This window comes from Globicephala melas, chromosome 10 (genome assembly GCF_963455315.2).
Source record: "Globicephala melas chromosome 10, mGloMel1.2, whole genome shotgun sequence".
Lineage (NCBI taxonomy): Eukaryota > Metazoa > Chordata > Mammalia > Artiodactyla > Delphinidae > Globicephala > Globicephala melas.
The window spans coordinates 37,331,686-37,346,937 of record NC_083323.1 but is presented as its reverse complement, the minus strand read 5'-3'; the positions used below and the strand labels follow the sequence as shown (position 1 = coordinate 37,346,937).

Below are 15,252 nucleotides of genomic sequence, written 5' to 3'. Positions count from 1 at the left end.
AGCTTTTTCTGAAACGTAACAGCCTTTCATATCAAGAAAGGTTTTGTTAAATTAAAACTTCTGGGGACTTTCTGTATGATTTCTCACATTGGATTCCTCTGCACAGACTGAGAACATCTGATCAGAACTGGACACTGTCGTTAGAACCTCTTTACCTCCTCTCCCCCGGTTATGTGAGCAAAATTTGTTCTGTTTGCCAGAAGTTGTATTTTTTTAAATCCCTTTAGCTATTACTGACATTCTTTCCTGAGTGTCCTCTGAGTTCTTTATTTTATAATACAGATACAGGATAGAGACAGTGTTCTCAACGCCTAACCGCCAGTGCTCTGGATAACAAACAGTATCTTTCTGTGTTCTGTTTTATCATTTACCTATTACTCTGTGGTTTGTGTTTATAACAGCACATAATTGATAATACGCGAAAGGGTCCCACTATCATCTTTCTGCTGTTTCTTCGCTTCTATTTCTTTCCCTGAGAGAGATACCTGGTCCTCATTTTACACTGGGTAAAAAAGAATGAATGATTAGAATTTCATTTTTAAAAAAGGTGAGTCTATTTAGCATTCTATCTTTATTATTTGTGAAGGACAGCTAACCTAATCAACTAGACAAATGACAAGAATTAAAAAACTTCCTTTAGAAAGACATCTCAGGGTTAAATGACCTCAGTAGCCAAGATTAAACATGCCCCAAGGGACTGTGGCAGAGAAGATTTGTCAGTAGAGTTGACTCCAATCAGCCCAATCTATCTGCCTGATGGGCCGCAGTCAAATCACCAGAGTACTGATGTGATTAATTACAACCTGACAGTGGTTCATAATATGTGCATGTGGTTTTCAGCATGACCACCTTTAACACTGAAAGCTCCTTCAAAGCCCCATAAACCATAGTTTATGGTTAAACTATATGTAGTGAATCTATACTCTGTCTTGTTACCCTGACCTCAACCCTTTCATCTAAGGACTTAATAACAGCACAGAAGGGTTCTATAACTTGCTCCCAGTTTAGAAGTAACAGAGCTGACATTGGACCCATATATTCTGGCTCCAGAGCCCATGTCTTTACTTTACTCTCTGATAGTAATTGCAGTAAGAGCTGCCAGTTATTCAGGGCTCATGATGTGCCAGGGTCTGCCCTCCTTAGATGCCCCATCTCATGTATGCTTCTCACAGCCTTATAAGGTATGGTCCATTACCCTGTTTAATAGATGAGCATACTGAGTCTTAGGAAGATTTAGAAACACAAATAGTGACTCACCTGGATTTGTCCTGAAGCCCATGCTTGTAATACAGGTATTAATGTAACTCAGAAGCATTAGGGAAAATAATATTTATTTCTTTCTACTTCTTATTCTTCTTGATTTTTCATTCTACTGTGATATCTGGACCAGTGAAGATGTACTGCTACTCTTGAGTCGATAAAAAAATAAATAAATTTTATACTTACTATTTAACTATATTTCACTGGAGCTTCAGTGCAATCCAAATCTATGTTAACAAACTAGTGGTCTATTTTGTAATTATTCATAGAGAGCTTTAATGCTTTTAAAAATTAACACAATTCAAGAAGAAATCTATCAAAGAACTACTTTGCAATACCAAAGTATACTGGAAATATTGAGTTATTATTTCTCCATTAAAAGGAAGAAATTGGGTTCATAAGCTCTACAACTCTCAGTTCAAACACTTAACGTGAACATATATAAGAACACTTTTATTCCTGGCTGTTAGGGGAGCAGAGAGATTCTAGTAGGCTTTCAAAATCAAAAATAATTTAATTCCATAGGCTAGTTATGAAAATAATTCAAATGATTACAGTAAACCTATTTCTATCACATTTTATATTTTACCAAGCTTAAAAATGATTACATTACCTAATACTATATGCTAATCAGACATTATTTATTCTTATTTTCAGGGATACTATGACACCATGGATGCTGGTTACATGGATGAAGAAGGTTATATATATGTTATGTCTCGAGTTGATGACGTGATAAATGTTGCCGGTCACAGGATTTCTGCAGGTGCCATTGAAGAGGTATTGATGACTATTGGTCTTTTATTCCAGGTGGTGTTTAGGGACAGAACTGAGCTGAAGTCAACACTGAGGTTGTCCATATTGAGGTTAAGTCATTCCACTTGGAAAATTTCCAGACCCTTCCTTTGAAGCATAGGCTCGGTTGGTCACTCTGGTATTTCTCTCACCTCACTTTCTCTCCTGTGGATTTTCCTGTTCTCCAAATTCCCCTGATTCCTGCCTGAGTGGTAGAGAGGAATTTTAAGCACTTACATATATTTGTAATTTATGGGAGAGTCTATATACATTTGGTTCTTGATCCTTGCTACCTGATTGCTTCTAGCTTCTTGATTTGCGCCTGTTGATAACCAGGTTTACATATAGTCTTTACTGGGTGTGTGATTTAAACATTTTATCATACTCTTAAATCCTGAGAATTTTCTTCCAATGTAAATTACACAAAGTCCCCAGAAGAGTATTTTAAAATGTTTTCAATTTTTTTTACCTTAAAATAGAATAAAATCCTCCTTTTTATTGTATAATACTATGAGTTTTTTACTTATAGTATAGATTCTTGTAGCCATCACCAACAACCAGGATACAGAAAAATTTCAACACTGCCCAAGAATTTCCCCATAATGTCACCTTTTTATTCTGACTTTCCCCACTCCTAACCCCTGGGAACCACTAATTTTTTTTTTGTTCCTATGTTTTTTTGTTCCTATGTTCTAGAATCTCATATAAATGGAGTAATACAGTATGTAACCTTTGGAGACTGGGCTATTTCATTTAGGAAAGTGCGTTTGAGATCCATTCAAGTTGTGTGTATGTCGATTATTTGTCCTTTTATGTTGCTGTGCGGCATTCCACTGTGTGGATGTACTAACCCATTTATGTTTCCTTTACCCATTAGAGGATATTTTAAGTGCTTCTAGTTTGAGGCAGTTATAAATAATGCTGCCATATACATTCAAGTTCAGGTTTTTGTGCAAATGTTAGTTTTCATTTCTCTAGGATAAATGCCTGTAGTGAGTCTGCTGGGTTACATGTTAAGTGTATGTTTAGGCTTATAAGAAACTATCAAACTGTTCTCTAGAGCGGCTGTGCTATTTTATATTCCCACCCATAGTGTGTGAGGGGGTCTGTTTCTTCCCATCTTCATTAGTACTCAGAATTGCCATTGTTCTTTATTTAAATCATTCTAATAGATGTGTAAAGGTATCTCATTGTGCTTTGAATTTGATTGTCTGTAATGACTAAAATGTTGGAAACCTTTTCTTGTGTTTATTTGCCATCAATGTTCTTCTCTGTCATTAAAATCTTCTGCCCATCTTTTTAAAAATTGGGTTGTTTTTCTTATTGTTCAGTTTTGAGAGTTTTTAAGGTATTCTGGACACAAATCCTTTGTTTGATATGCAGTTTGAAGATATGTATTTTTTTCCTGTCTGTGACTGGTCTTTCTATCCTCTTAAAAGTGCTCTTAATAGAGCAAAAGTGTGTTTCATATTGATGAAGTCTAATTCAGCATTTTTTTCTTTTATAGATGATGATGTTTATCGAAGAACTCTTTCCTAACCCAAGGTCATACTTTCTTCTTTGTTTTCACCTAAAATTTTATAGTTTTACATTTTATATCAATTTACATTTACATTTTGAGGGGTTTTTTTGTATATAGTGCAAGATATAGGTTGAGGATTTTTTTTTTAATGTGTATGCCAATTCTTCCATGTGTTATATGTTGCAAAGACTGGACTTTCTCCATTTAATTGCCTTTGCACCTTTGTAAAAAATTAGCTGACAGTATTTGAGTGGGTCTATTTCTAGAGTATCTCTTGTTTTATTGATCTGTGTGTTTACCTTTTCACCAATACTATTCTGTCTTGATACTTTATAGAATGTCTTAGAGTTGAATAGTGTCCACTATTTTCGAAATCGCTCCACTTTTCAAAAATCGTGTGGATATTCTGTTCCTTTACTTTTCCATGTATATTTTAGAATGAGCTTTTCTGTAGTTAAAATAAATCCTGCATGGATTCTGACTGGGATTGTGTTAAATCTATAGATGGATTTGAGAAAAATTGATATCTGGACTCTACTGAATTGTCCAATTCATGAACTTTGTATGTCTTTCCATTTATTTAGGTCTTTTTTGATATGTTTCACTGACATTTTATACTTTTTAGTATGCAGATTCTGAACATATTTTCTTTTTTTTTAAATTTATTTTTTTATACAGCAGGTTCTTATTAGTTATCCATTTTATACATATTAGTATATACATGTCAATCCCCATCTCCCAATTCATCTCACCACCACCACCCCACCCCACCCCCGCCGCCACTTTCCCCCCTTGGTGTCCATACGTTTGTTCTCTACATCTGTGTCTCTATTTCTGCTCTGCAAACCGGTTCATCTGTACCATTTTTCTAGGTTCCACATATATGAGTCAATATACGATATTTGTTTTTCTGTTTCTGACTTACTTCACTCTGTATGACAGTCTCTAGATTCATCCACGTCTCTACAAATGATCCAATTTCTGAACATATTTTCTTAATTTATACCTAAGTATTTAGTTTTCTGAGCTATTGTAAGTAGAATTTTTTTTAGTTTTGGTTTCCAAATTTTCATTGCTAGTGGATATAGAACTGCTATTGACTTTTATGAACTGATATGTATCTTATGATCTTGTTAAATTCATTTATTAGTTCTAAGAGTTGTGTGTATATGTGTGTGTATGTGTGTGTTTGTATTTCTTGGGATTTCGTATGTGGACAATCGTGCTGTCTGTGAATAGAGGTAGTTTTATTGCTTGCTTTCCAATCTGAATATTTTTTATTTCTTTCTCTTGCCTTTTTGAACTGGTCAGAACCTCCACTATGATACTGAGTAAGAGTGATGAGAGCAGTTACCCTCGTCTTGTTCCTGATCTTAGGGTAAAAGCATTCAGTATCTTACCATTAAGAATGACGTTACCTGTAGATGTTTCTGTAGATGGCCTTTATCAGATGAGGAAGTTTCCTTCTATTACTAATTTGCTGGGGTTTTTTCTTTTTTTTTTTTATCTTGAAAGAATGTTAAATTTTATCAAATGCTTTTTCTGCTTCTATTGATATGATTGTGTGGGTTTTCTTTTTAAGCCTGTTAATATGGTGAATCACATTAATTAATTTTCAACTGTTGAACCAGCTTTGCATTGCTTGGGATATACCTCACTTAGTTGCAATGTATTATTGTTTAATATATTGATTTTTTTTTTAATTTATAGTAATTTTTGCTGATCGGAAGTTGGCTTTGTGTGGTAATCATGTTTTTAATAGTGTTTGTATCATTTATCTTTTTTCATCCTTTCCTTTTTAATATATCTAGATCATTATGTTTCCTGTGGCCTTTTTGTAGATAACATAGTTGGGTCTTGTTCTTATTTTAATCCAGTTTTACAATTTCTATCTTTTAACTGGTGTTTTTAAGACCATTAACATTTAACTTAAGTATTGATATATTTATGTCTCCAAGTTTATTATTGGTTTCCTTCTTGCCTTTTCTCTTTTTTATTTCCCTCATGTTACATTTTCTCCCTTCTTTTAAGTCATTTGGTTCTTTTTTTGTAGCTTCTATTTCTTTGCTGAGAACTTCTCCATTCATTCCAAGGGTGCTTGCCCATACTTTCTGGGCCACAGTTACTGTGGAGTTGTTAATATTTATCTTTGTTAATTTTATCCTAAATGTGCAAATGAGGCATTCTTTGTCAAAGACAGATTTCTTAATAATAAGTGTGTCATTGCTTTCTTACTCCCGGTCTTATCCCTAGGGGACCCAACAAGAGCCGATGGGAAATTTCCCTACATAAGTAGCCAGCCACACCATAGATGAGATAAGGAAAATTATTTTTCTCTGCTTATAAAGAGGAAGGAGGCAGCTATCTTTCCCCCTCCTAAAGAGGTCTCCTTGGACACATAATAGCCTGAATCCAAACTCCAGTTCTTTGATATGTACATAACATCTCTTCAGGAGGCAGATAGCCCTGTGTGTCTCAACTTTTACAACCTAGAAATGTTTCCAACTTCTAAGCCTTCATCTTTTTGACATGTAAATACCAAGGAAGATAGTGAGTGGGCCAGTCTCCCCAGCACCTTATGAGTTTAACCTAGGGATCTAGTCTAGGATGTAAGCATTTTGCCCAGCAGGGAAATTAGAAAATTTTATTATCCTTTCATATCAGAGCAATTGACTAAACAAACAGCTATAGATCAAATTCTCAAGGTATTTGAAGAGCCTCAGGAGGCTAGGGTTTTTTATAGGGCCAATGAGGAAATCTGGAAAAGTTTTATTCCCCTACAGATAAAATAGCTACATTAAAATCTTTATCTGATATTTTTAATATTTGGATTGGGGTTTGGCATTTGTTGATTATCTTTTTTAAAGGAGTGTTTAGGTTTTCCTAATTCTTTTCATGTCCAGTAATTTTGCATTTTATATTTTGACTATTACTTTACGAGATTTTGGATCCTTTGAAAATCGTCTGGATTTTTGTTGTTGTGATTGTTTATTTTAGCAGATGGTCAAGCCATTTAAGATCATACCACACGTCCTTACCCACTTTCTGTGGATTGTGGTTCCAATGTCAATTTTGTTTTCAAAGCCTTTACAGTGCTATTCTAGTACATCTCACTGTGTCTCTCTCCCAGAGGCCAATCTGAAACTCAAGTTAAGTGCTCAAAATCTGTGCTATGCTGATTCTGGTTGGATTCATGCATATACAACTTTACAGTAGGCTCAGGACATCATACTCAGATTTAAAATATCCCTTTTTCTAGCTCCTTTCTCTCCACGAGCTACTCTTCACTTTTTGATTCCCAGGGCTCCCCCTTACTGCTCTTCTCGGTATGAAGTCAGGGCTTCAGCCTCCCCGTACTCCTGCTGGGGTTCAGTCCTGCAAGGTCTACCTACATAGCGTCCCTGGGGAGAGGAAGGGACTCTGTCTCTTTGTTAGCACTTGCCTGGTATAGGGCAGAGCTAGTCAACAGGGATCAACTCTCAGGAACTGGATGGCTGCTGGTGGGGAGGACAAGTGGTACTGAATCTTTCCTGGCTCTCTTGGTGTAAGATGGGGGAGTCCCCAGTGCTCCATCCCCAGGATCTGCTGCGCAGTGATAGTGGAGAAGGGAGAGGACACAGCTTTTTGGCTGCATTCACCTGGTGAAAGGTGTGAAGAGTCAACAAGGTGGTTACAGCTCTGTAGGAAGGAAGAGAGACACTGCTTCTTCATTGGTGTCCATCTGGAGTAGGGACAATAAAATCAAAATGATTCTGTTTCCCAGCTCCTCTGCTCCTTTTCCTGGACCTCTAGGTGGACACAGCAGGCATTTCTTAGGGCTTTTTCTGTCTGTACTTATTGACAGTTCCACATTTTTGACTGATATAGAACCCAGGCCAGAATATATAGGAGGCAAAATCATCAAACCAACAAACCATAACAACAATGAAAACCAAAAACTTCTAAACAAGCAAAAAACAAGGGACTCACCATCAGGTTGTCTCTCAAGTTCTGATAGAGTCTTCTGGTATGAATTTTTTTTTTTTTTTTTTTTGCGGTACGTGGGCCTCTCACTGTTGTGGCCTCTCCCGTTGCGGAGCACAGGCTCCGGACGCGCAGGCTCAGCGGCCATGGCTCACGGGCCCAGCCGCTCCATGGCACGTGGGATCTTCCCGGACCGGGGCACGAATCCATGTCCCCTGCATCGGCAGGCAGACTCTCAACTACTGCACCACCAGGGAAGCCCTTCTGGTATGAATTTTAGCCCAGAGTATTCCATCACAATTAGTGGAAGTGATACGATGGAATGTATTTACTCCATCTTTTCCAGAACCAAACCCAGAATAGTTTTCGAATGGAATGGGGCAAACTGCAGTTTAAATTAAAGAAAATGCTTAAAGCAGTATGACTGATAATGCAGTAGGATGAGAGTATGCAGAATCATAGTTCCCCTTTCTCTAATTAAAAAAATGGTCACTTTCTCAAAAGGTTGTACTTAACTTCAGCCCAAAATTAACACTTAACACTTCTTGTCATGTAGGCTTTTCTTTCTTAGTGACAGTCAATGTGATATTATTTGAGTAAAAGGAAATAATTTTATAAAATATTTGGAACATGTGACTTTTATCTGCTGTTATAATATTGTTTTTAACTGACTGTGAATTTTGTGATAACCTGAAATTGAAATTTATGCTTCATGTATTTTGGTGTGTTGACAAAAGATGGTTCTGGCTTCAGGAACTTTTAATTTCTTGCTTATAGGAGATTACGTCCATTTCTGGCAGACTCAGCTAATCAAAATACAGAGATTACATATGCATAGCTCTTATTATCAGTCAAAATTCTTAGTGCTCTCTTTTATTTTTAGAATGAAGAGTGCCAACCTATTCAAATGTATATTGTGCTTTAATGTTTCTACTGACATGCTTCTCACTATATGTAACAGCAGAGCGAGGCAGGCAGAAGATAGGCAGTTAAAACAGAATCCATGACATCTAACAGGAATTTTGTCCCTGGGTCTTAGAGTGCTCATAGCATGTAACAGGACACCTCTCAGCCTTAAGCCTTCTTGACGTGAATGTCTCCCTTTATATGAATTAAATGATTAGCTCTTTATTGTATTTTTATGTCTAATAAGGACATTCATATCTCAATTCTGGGTTGTCTTCTCCATGTTAGAATCTATTAGAGGGTTGAAAACCAACATTTTTACCGGCTTTTTCACAGCTCCTTAGTAAAGTTGTTTAACAAATTGATAATATGTACATGAAATGTTCATATTAATGACAGCTTTTACTAAAGTGCCCAAACCTTATTTTATATTTAAATGCTTTTCTGGGAGTCTTAATAATGAATGCTGGATTCCACTTTGATTTTTTGAAATAGGACTTGAGGGTCTTAAATCCATTGGGAATACTATTTATAGAAAATAAAAATAGACTGAATGTCTGTTTATATACAGTGAAAATATCTGAGCTTTTTCAGTTTCCCAAAGTAACATTTGACAAATTTATCACCTTACATAAGACTAAATCAAACAGAAATTCTACTAAAATGACTACATCACAAACATTTCAGGAAACGCGATGTTCTTTTCTGTTCTCGACATAAGAAAATAGAGTCCTACAATGGCTTTTAGAAATTTAAGAGGACATTATCCTTGCATATCCCAATGCATGTGAGGGCCTTCTATAAATATCAAGTAATAACCAAATCTATTTGAACAGCTGATTAATCTTTGAAAGCCTACCATCTAGCTGGACAATTGGGACACTTAGGTGGAAGTTCAAGGTATTCTTAAGAAAAATTTGTCCTAAATCTGCTAGTTCAGGTCATGCGAGCTCAAGTTACTAGGAGTCAATGTGGTCCTTCTGCTTAGTTCTCTTTCACTGTTGTGGGCAGATCTTTTCATGCAGAGACATCTCCAGGGAACAAATTGGGCTCCCTGATTTCATTCTTTCACTTGTAGCTTAAGATTTAGTTTGTTAAATAATCCTACGAGTATCCTTGGAAACTTGGAAACCTGGTGTTAAAATACTACATTTAAAGCCTAGGGCAGTGTTCGCATACAGTTTTCCCTTTCGAAGGTTATTCTGACCAAAGCATCACTGTTTGTTTTTCAAGCTAGCTATTTTGTTCACTATTTTAGGAATAATTTCTTCAAGATTGAATATATTTCCATAAAGTGCATATTCAACAAAGATGCCGTGCAATTTCATTTCTACCCAACATTAAATGACTACTGGATGTAAATAGTTGTAAAATTGCTGAATATTTTCCTGGGCACTGATATGAATATTGATGAAGATGTGGAATCTGGCAGTTTCCTAGGTGACTCCATTGTCAGAGGAGGTAAAACAATATTCCTCCTCTTCCCATAGCAAAGACAATCTCCCTCTGCAGAGTGTATTGTACGAGGGTGCTTGATTTAAACTAATTTTTTCTAAAATTAAAATACTTAAAACATAATTAAGAAACCTGTATAATTTAGCCCACTAAAACCAGAAAACCATTTAAATCAAATAAAATTTACACAAAAATGGCAGTACTGCAGAAACCAAGAATGACAGTTACTTGCCAGGCCTGTTACCATAACATTTATATGCTCACTTTGGGTGAAACAATTACCTTTTAAGTTGTGTCACTTTTTTTGGTACTTGAATGCCAGTTAACCACAGATACTTCATGAATTTTATATGGAGGGAATATATGAGTGGCTTTTGATTTCCGCCCCCCCATAGGACATTTGGTGGGCTTCTGTCCCAATATGTTGCCAAGATATATTTTGATGCTTTCCCTTTTCACAATTCGGTTGTTGAAATCATTATTTGGCATGCAAATACTGTTTGTGGAGCCAACACAGAAAGCTGGCTCTCTTCCTTTATGGCATCTTTTTAACACTGATAGAATAATATAATGTTTTATCCACTATAATGAACTTCATTTACAGATGGCACGGAATTCTGGAGAATGACATGTTTCTCACAGATTTTTAAGAATCATATCTTCAGTTGGCAAAAAATGGGAAACTTTGATATTATAAGGAATTGTGTTATATCTTACTTCTGATTTTAAAATACTCTCTCTGCCCTTATAGAAAACCAGTCAGCGTTTTCCCATCCACTTCTAAAAACACTGAGACCAAGGATGGAAGTTAAAATAGCAAGGTGAAATCATGGCAGACTAGAAGTTTTGTTGTTCAATTTAGTTAAAATTATAGTCATACTGGTTAGGTGCAAAATATCTAGATGTATGATTTTTTTTTTTTTTACAGTGATTTAAACTGTAAAACTTCAAAAACTCAGGTATAGAAGCACCAGTGAACACTTTAATAAATGGGCTTTTGCCCATTAAAACTCTGGTAAGCCAGGTAAAAGTATTTTTCTCTATTCATTAAGGGAATACTAAATAGGATTTAAAGGATTGAACCTACCAAGTCTGTGTCCTACCTGCTATAGAGAAGTTATTCTCTTCCACGGGCTGGTGACCGTCAAGACTAACTGCCCAAACAAAGCTCTGACAATAAAATGTGTCTCTACTCTCAACATACAGACTGAAAAGAAAATAAGAACTTAACAAATGGGAAACATTTTGAGAGTTCACACTGAAGCAGTGAGAGAAGGTGGTATTGTATGGTCTGGTCTGTGTAGTATGTGTTTTGCAGAAGCTTTTGAGTCAGGACCAACTAAAGGAAAGAGGGCGTAGACACCTTTACCTCAGCAATGAAGTTAATAAAACATATAGTACAAAAATCATTTATTTATCACGTACCATTCTGAGCACTGCAGGAGTCAAAAGCTATGTCGATGGCAGCCCTCACAACTGAATACTTCAAGGCTGATGCTAGGATAGGATACGGGGCAATGTTGATTTGCATGCTTAATTAGGGGCAGTGTGAGTTAGTCCACTGGCTTTGTACCAAACATTCTAGCAGTTCATTGAGTCTTCTAGGAGTTCAGAGAAGAGAAAGCTCATTTTCAGCTTGAATTACTTTTTTTTTCCATAGAAAGTTTGGGATTTTTAGTGGCATGTCCCGGATTTTGTTGGTTTTTCTCTTCCCTCTGACTGTACCTTTACAGTGCAGTTTGTCAGCTTTTCCTTTTTCATACGGTCCTTAGATGTTAAGAGTTCTTTAAGGCTTTCACCTTTTCTCCTCACTGCTTTCTCCCCAGATAATCTCATCCATGTGCATAACTTTCATTGTCATCTATACATTAATGGCATTCAAATACACATTTTCAGATTAAGATTCTCCTCAGATCCAATTGCCTTGCCTTGGATGTCTGAAAGGTACTTCAAATGGAATATCTCCAAGATTTAATACATGATGTTTCCTCCCAAGCCTAGCCCTCACCAGCATTTTCTGGCTTAGAAAATGACACCACTATCCAACCAGCTACTCAAGCCAAAAACCACAGAATCATCTTTAACCCCTTTGACTTCTTACTTCATATCCTATTTATCATCAAATTCTGTCCATTTTACCTCTAAAAACTCTGGAATCTTTTTATACCCACTACTATAACTTTAGTCTACTATTGTAGCCTCTCTGGGTGTTTCCCTGGGTAAACTATGACACCCACCTTCAACTATCCTCTATTTATTCTTCACAATGAACCAAAGTAAGTTTTTGTTTTTCAAAATCCACTCTGAAGTGAAAGTAGCCAATCTGTAAAGGCTACATATGTAGGATTCCAACTATATTAGCATTCTGGAAAAGAACTGTGGAGACAGTAAAAAAGATCCGTGGCTGCCAGGAGTTATTGGAAGGTGAGGGATGAATAGGCAGAGCACAGTGGATTTTTAAGGCAGTGAATCTACTCTGTAAAATACTGTAATCATGGATCCGTGCTGTAAAACCCATAGAGTGTACAACACCAAGAGTGAAGTCTAACGTGAACTGTGGAGTGGGGTGAGAGTGATGTGTCAGTGTTGGCTCAGCAGTTGTAACTCTGCTGCTCTGGTGAGGGATTTTGATGGTGCGGAGGCTGTGTGTGAATGGGAGCAGGGGTTATATGGGAACAACGTACTTTCTGCTGCTCCATTTTGCTGTGAATCTAAAACTATTCTGAAAAAATAAAGTCTGTTAAAAAACCCATTCTGATCTTGCATCGCCTCCTTACCTCCTGAAAGTGCTTTATTACCTTCCAATGCTACTAAAATAGTTGGAAGCCCTTCGCATTCACAGCCCTTGTCTATCTCTGTAGCTTCATTTCCTCTTACACCATTCTCACTTTTGCTCTCTGCTTTCCAGCCACGTTGGTCCCTTTTAGATTTGAATGGTAGAAGCCCCGTGCTTCCACAGGGCTTTTGCCCCGCCCCTGTATGCAAGGGTCCTTGCATACAGACCCTTTAGACCTGAGCTCTTCCTGAGTCACTTCCTAAGGGGAGTCTTCTCTGAGATCCATATTCTTCTGCCACATTGGTTGCTTTGGTTCTATCTCTCATTTAGAAATCCATGTTATTTCCCCAAAGATTGTACCACTTTACATCTAGACATTCATAGTAATTAAATATTGATGATTATTTATTAACATCACCCTTTGCTACTAGACTGTAAGCACCATGAGACAGTACCCAGCTTATTTTTGCTCACCACCAAGTCTACTGCAATATAGGAGGTTGGAGGATAGGAGGTATTAGTAAATGTTTGTTGACAGAATGCATGGAGGAAAGAATGAGGACTGCCAAACTAGCCCTTGGTTACAAGTTTGCTCACTGTTTTCTCCAGCCATAGGGGTTTGGAGTCACTTGAAATATATATTAATCTCTCAGAAAAGAACTTTTTGAACATTCATTTTTAAAAGTCCCATCACAGCAGAATTTTTTTTTTCTTAATCCTAAGCTTCTGTATTTCATGTGGTTACTCTATTCTCTGAGTTCTTGTGATTCCAGATAGAAATTTGCTTTGCTCTTTAAGGCATTTAGAGCTTAGGGTGAACAATATGAAAATGGTTGGTCAACAGTGGTGATTATCTGATGTCAGGGCTTCACTCCATGTCCAGCCTTTTCTCCACATCTTGGAAAATCCTCTCTGGATGGGTGGTCACTCAAGAAGAGAAGTGTGCTCTGTTCATTGCTCAGCAACAGAGGTGGAAATAAAATCACCATTTATTTTTTGTAATTTTATTTTATTTACTTATTGGCTGTGCCACGCGGCATGTGGGATCTTAGTTCCCCAACCAGGGATCACATCGGTGCCTCCTGCAGCGGAAGTGCAGAGTCTTAACCACTGGACCGCCAGGAAAGTCCCAAATCACTGTTTATTGATGGGGCTGCCTTGGGTTCCTCTGGAAGGTGTCCTCATGGTAGCCAGCACTGAAGCCAGAACACCATGAGGCCATCTGTTTTCCGAGGCTCATTGCAATTTGTTCCCAAGTGGTATCACTGCATAGTTTCCCAGACTTCATTAATAAACAATTGAGATGAAGAAATCATTCCCTTACTTTCCAGGTAAGCTAAGCAGTTTGTCTTAATTGCTTAGTCAGCTTTTACTGAGAGACTACCTGGGGATCCTAACCAGTCACCTCAGTACTAGTGATGTGAATGGTGAATTGGTAGTAATTTTCACAGAGGTAGCTATGGGTTTTTAAGTTATCTGATGTGTACTATTTTCCCCAATTGAAATTATAAATATTGCATATATCTGTGTATAGATATTCTAAATGAATGCTTGTTTTAAATTACAGTCTGTCCTTTCCCATGGCACTGTGGCCGACTGCGCTGTTGTTGGCAAGGAAGACCCTTTGAAGGGTCATGTCCCGTTAGCTCTCTGCGTGCTGAAGAAAGGTGAGAGGTCTTTCTCCTCCCCGACTGCTGGGGCCCTGAATGATTAAAGTTAATTCAGAGCTTACCATCTGAACTTTCTCCCTAGATATAAATACAACAGAGGAACAAGTCTTAGAAGAAATTGTGAAACATGTTAGACAGAGCATTGGCCCCGTGGCTGCTTTTCGAAAAGCGGTGTTTGTGAAACAGTTACCCAAAACCAGATCTGGCAAAATTCCCCGCTCAGCTCTGTCTGCCCTTGTCAATGGCAAGCCATATAAGGTAAATTATCAAGGATGTTGAGTGCTTGGTTTTGAAATGTTTTCCCCCACTTCTTTGGTGTCAACTAAGATCTTTCAGTGGTTCTCAAGCATGAATTATATCCCTAGAAAACACGTAACAGTACTTTTTTTTTAATATTATGGGGGAAAAATTGCATAGCCATTCTCTCTGTAGGAATGAGGGTTTTGGAGAGAAACACAGATTAATTAAGACCATATACTTTTGATTATAAGAACCAGTATGTGAAAATATTTTACTGTTAGTAAATATGTCAAATTCAAACTTGTGGAAACTCAATCTTATTAAATTAAGGATAAATTTTCCTTCATTGCCGTCATTAGTGACTAATAGTGAGTGAGAGGCTGGCTATAGATATTTTGAAAATTCTAATTGATATGTATGCTCATTATTTTTCCTGTTTTGAGTGAAAATTATTTTAGGTAATTTAGGCTGATTCAAGCATATGCATTCTTTTAATTTTGTGCATATTATACATGCACAAATATATGTATTTTTAATCATCAAGATCTAATAAAAAGTGATGCAACAGTAAGGAGTGGTTGTATGGGCAAATGCCAAAAAAAAAAATTCTTTCTATAGATGCTCATTGAAAGGCCCATAAAAGAAAGTACCATCTAGGACCAATA

The 15,252-nt window shown here is 36.9% G+C and overlaps 1 protein-coding gene across 8 annotated transcripts in view; it reads left to right on the top strand.

Moving 5' to 3' along the window:
- ACSS3 (acyl-CoA synthetase short chain family member 3) overlaps positions 1 to 15,252 on the top strand; it is a 150,981-nt gene that overhangs the window by 126,531 nt on the left and 9,198 nt on the right. For 3 of the 8 annotated variants that reach the window (XM_060306822.1, XM_060306826.2, XM_060306823.1), the window contains 5 exons: positions 1,918 to 2,040; positions 3,563 to 3,600; positions 4,889 to 4,955; positions 14,245 to 14,344; positions 14,430 to 14,605. In XM_060306822.1, the coding sequence (XP_060162805.1) occupies positions 1,918 to 2,040; positions 3,563 to 3,600; positions 4,889 to 4,955; positions 14,245 to 14,344; positions 14,430 to 14,605 (504 nt within the window). Of the gene's footprint in view, positions 1 to 401; positions 2,041 to 3,562; positions 3,601 to 4,888; positions 4,956 to 14,244; positions 14,345 to 14,429; positions 14,606 to 15,252 lie in introns of those variants that run through there. The other 5 variants (XM_060306825.1, XM_030866194.2, XM_030866195.2 and 2 more) reach the window with 4 other exon arrangements.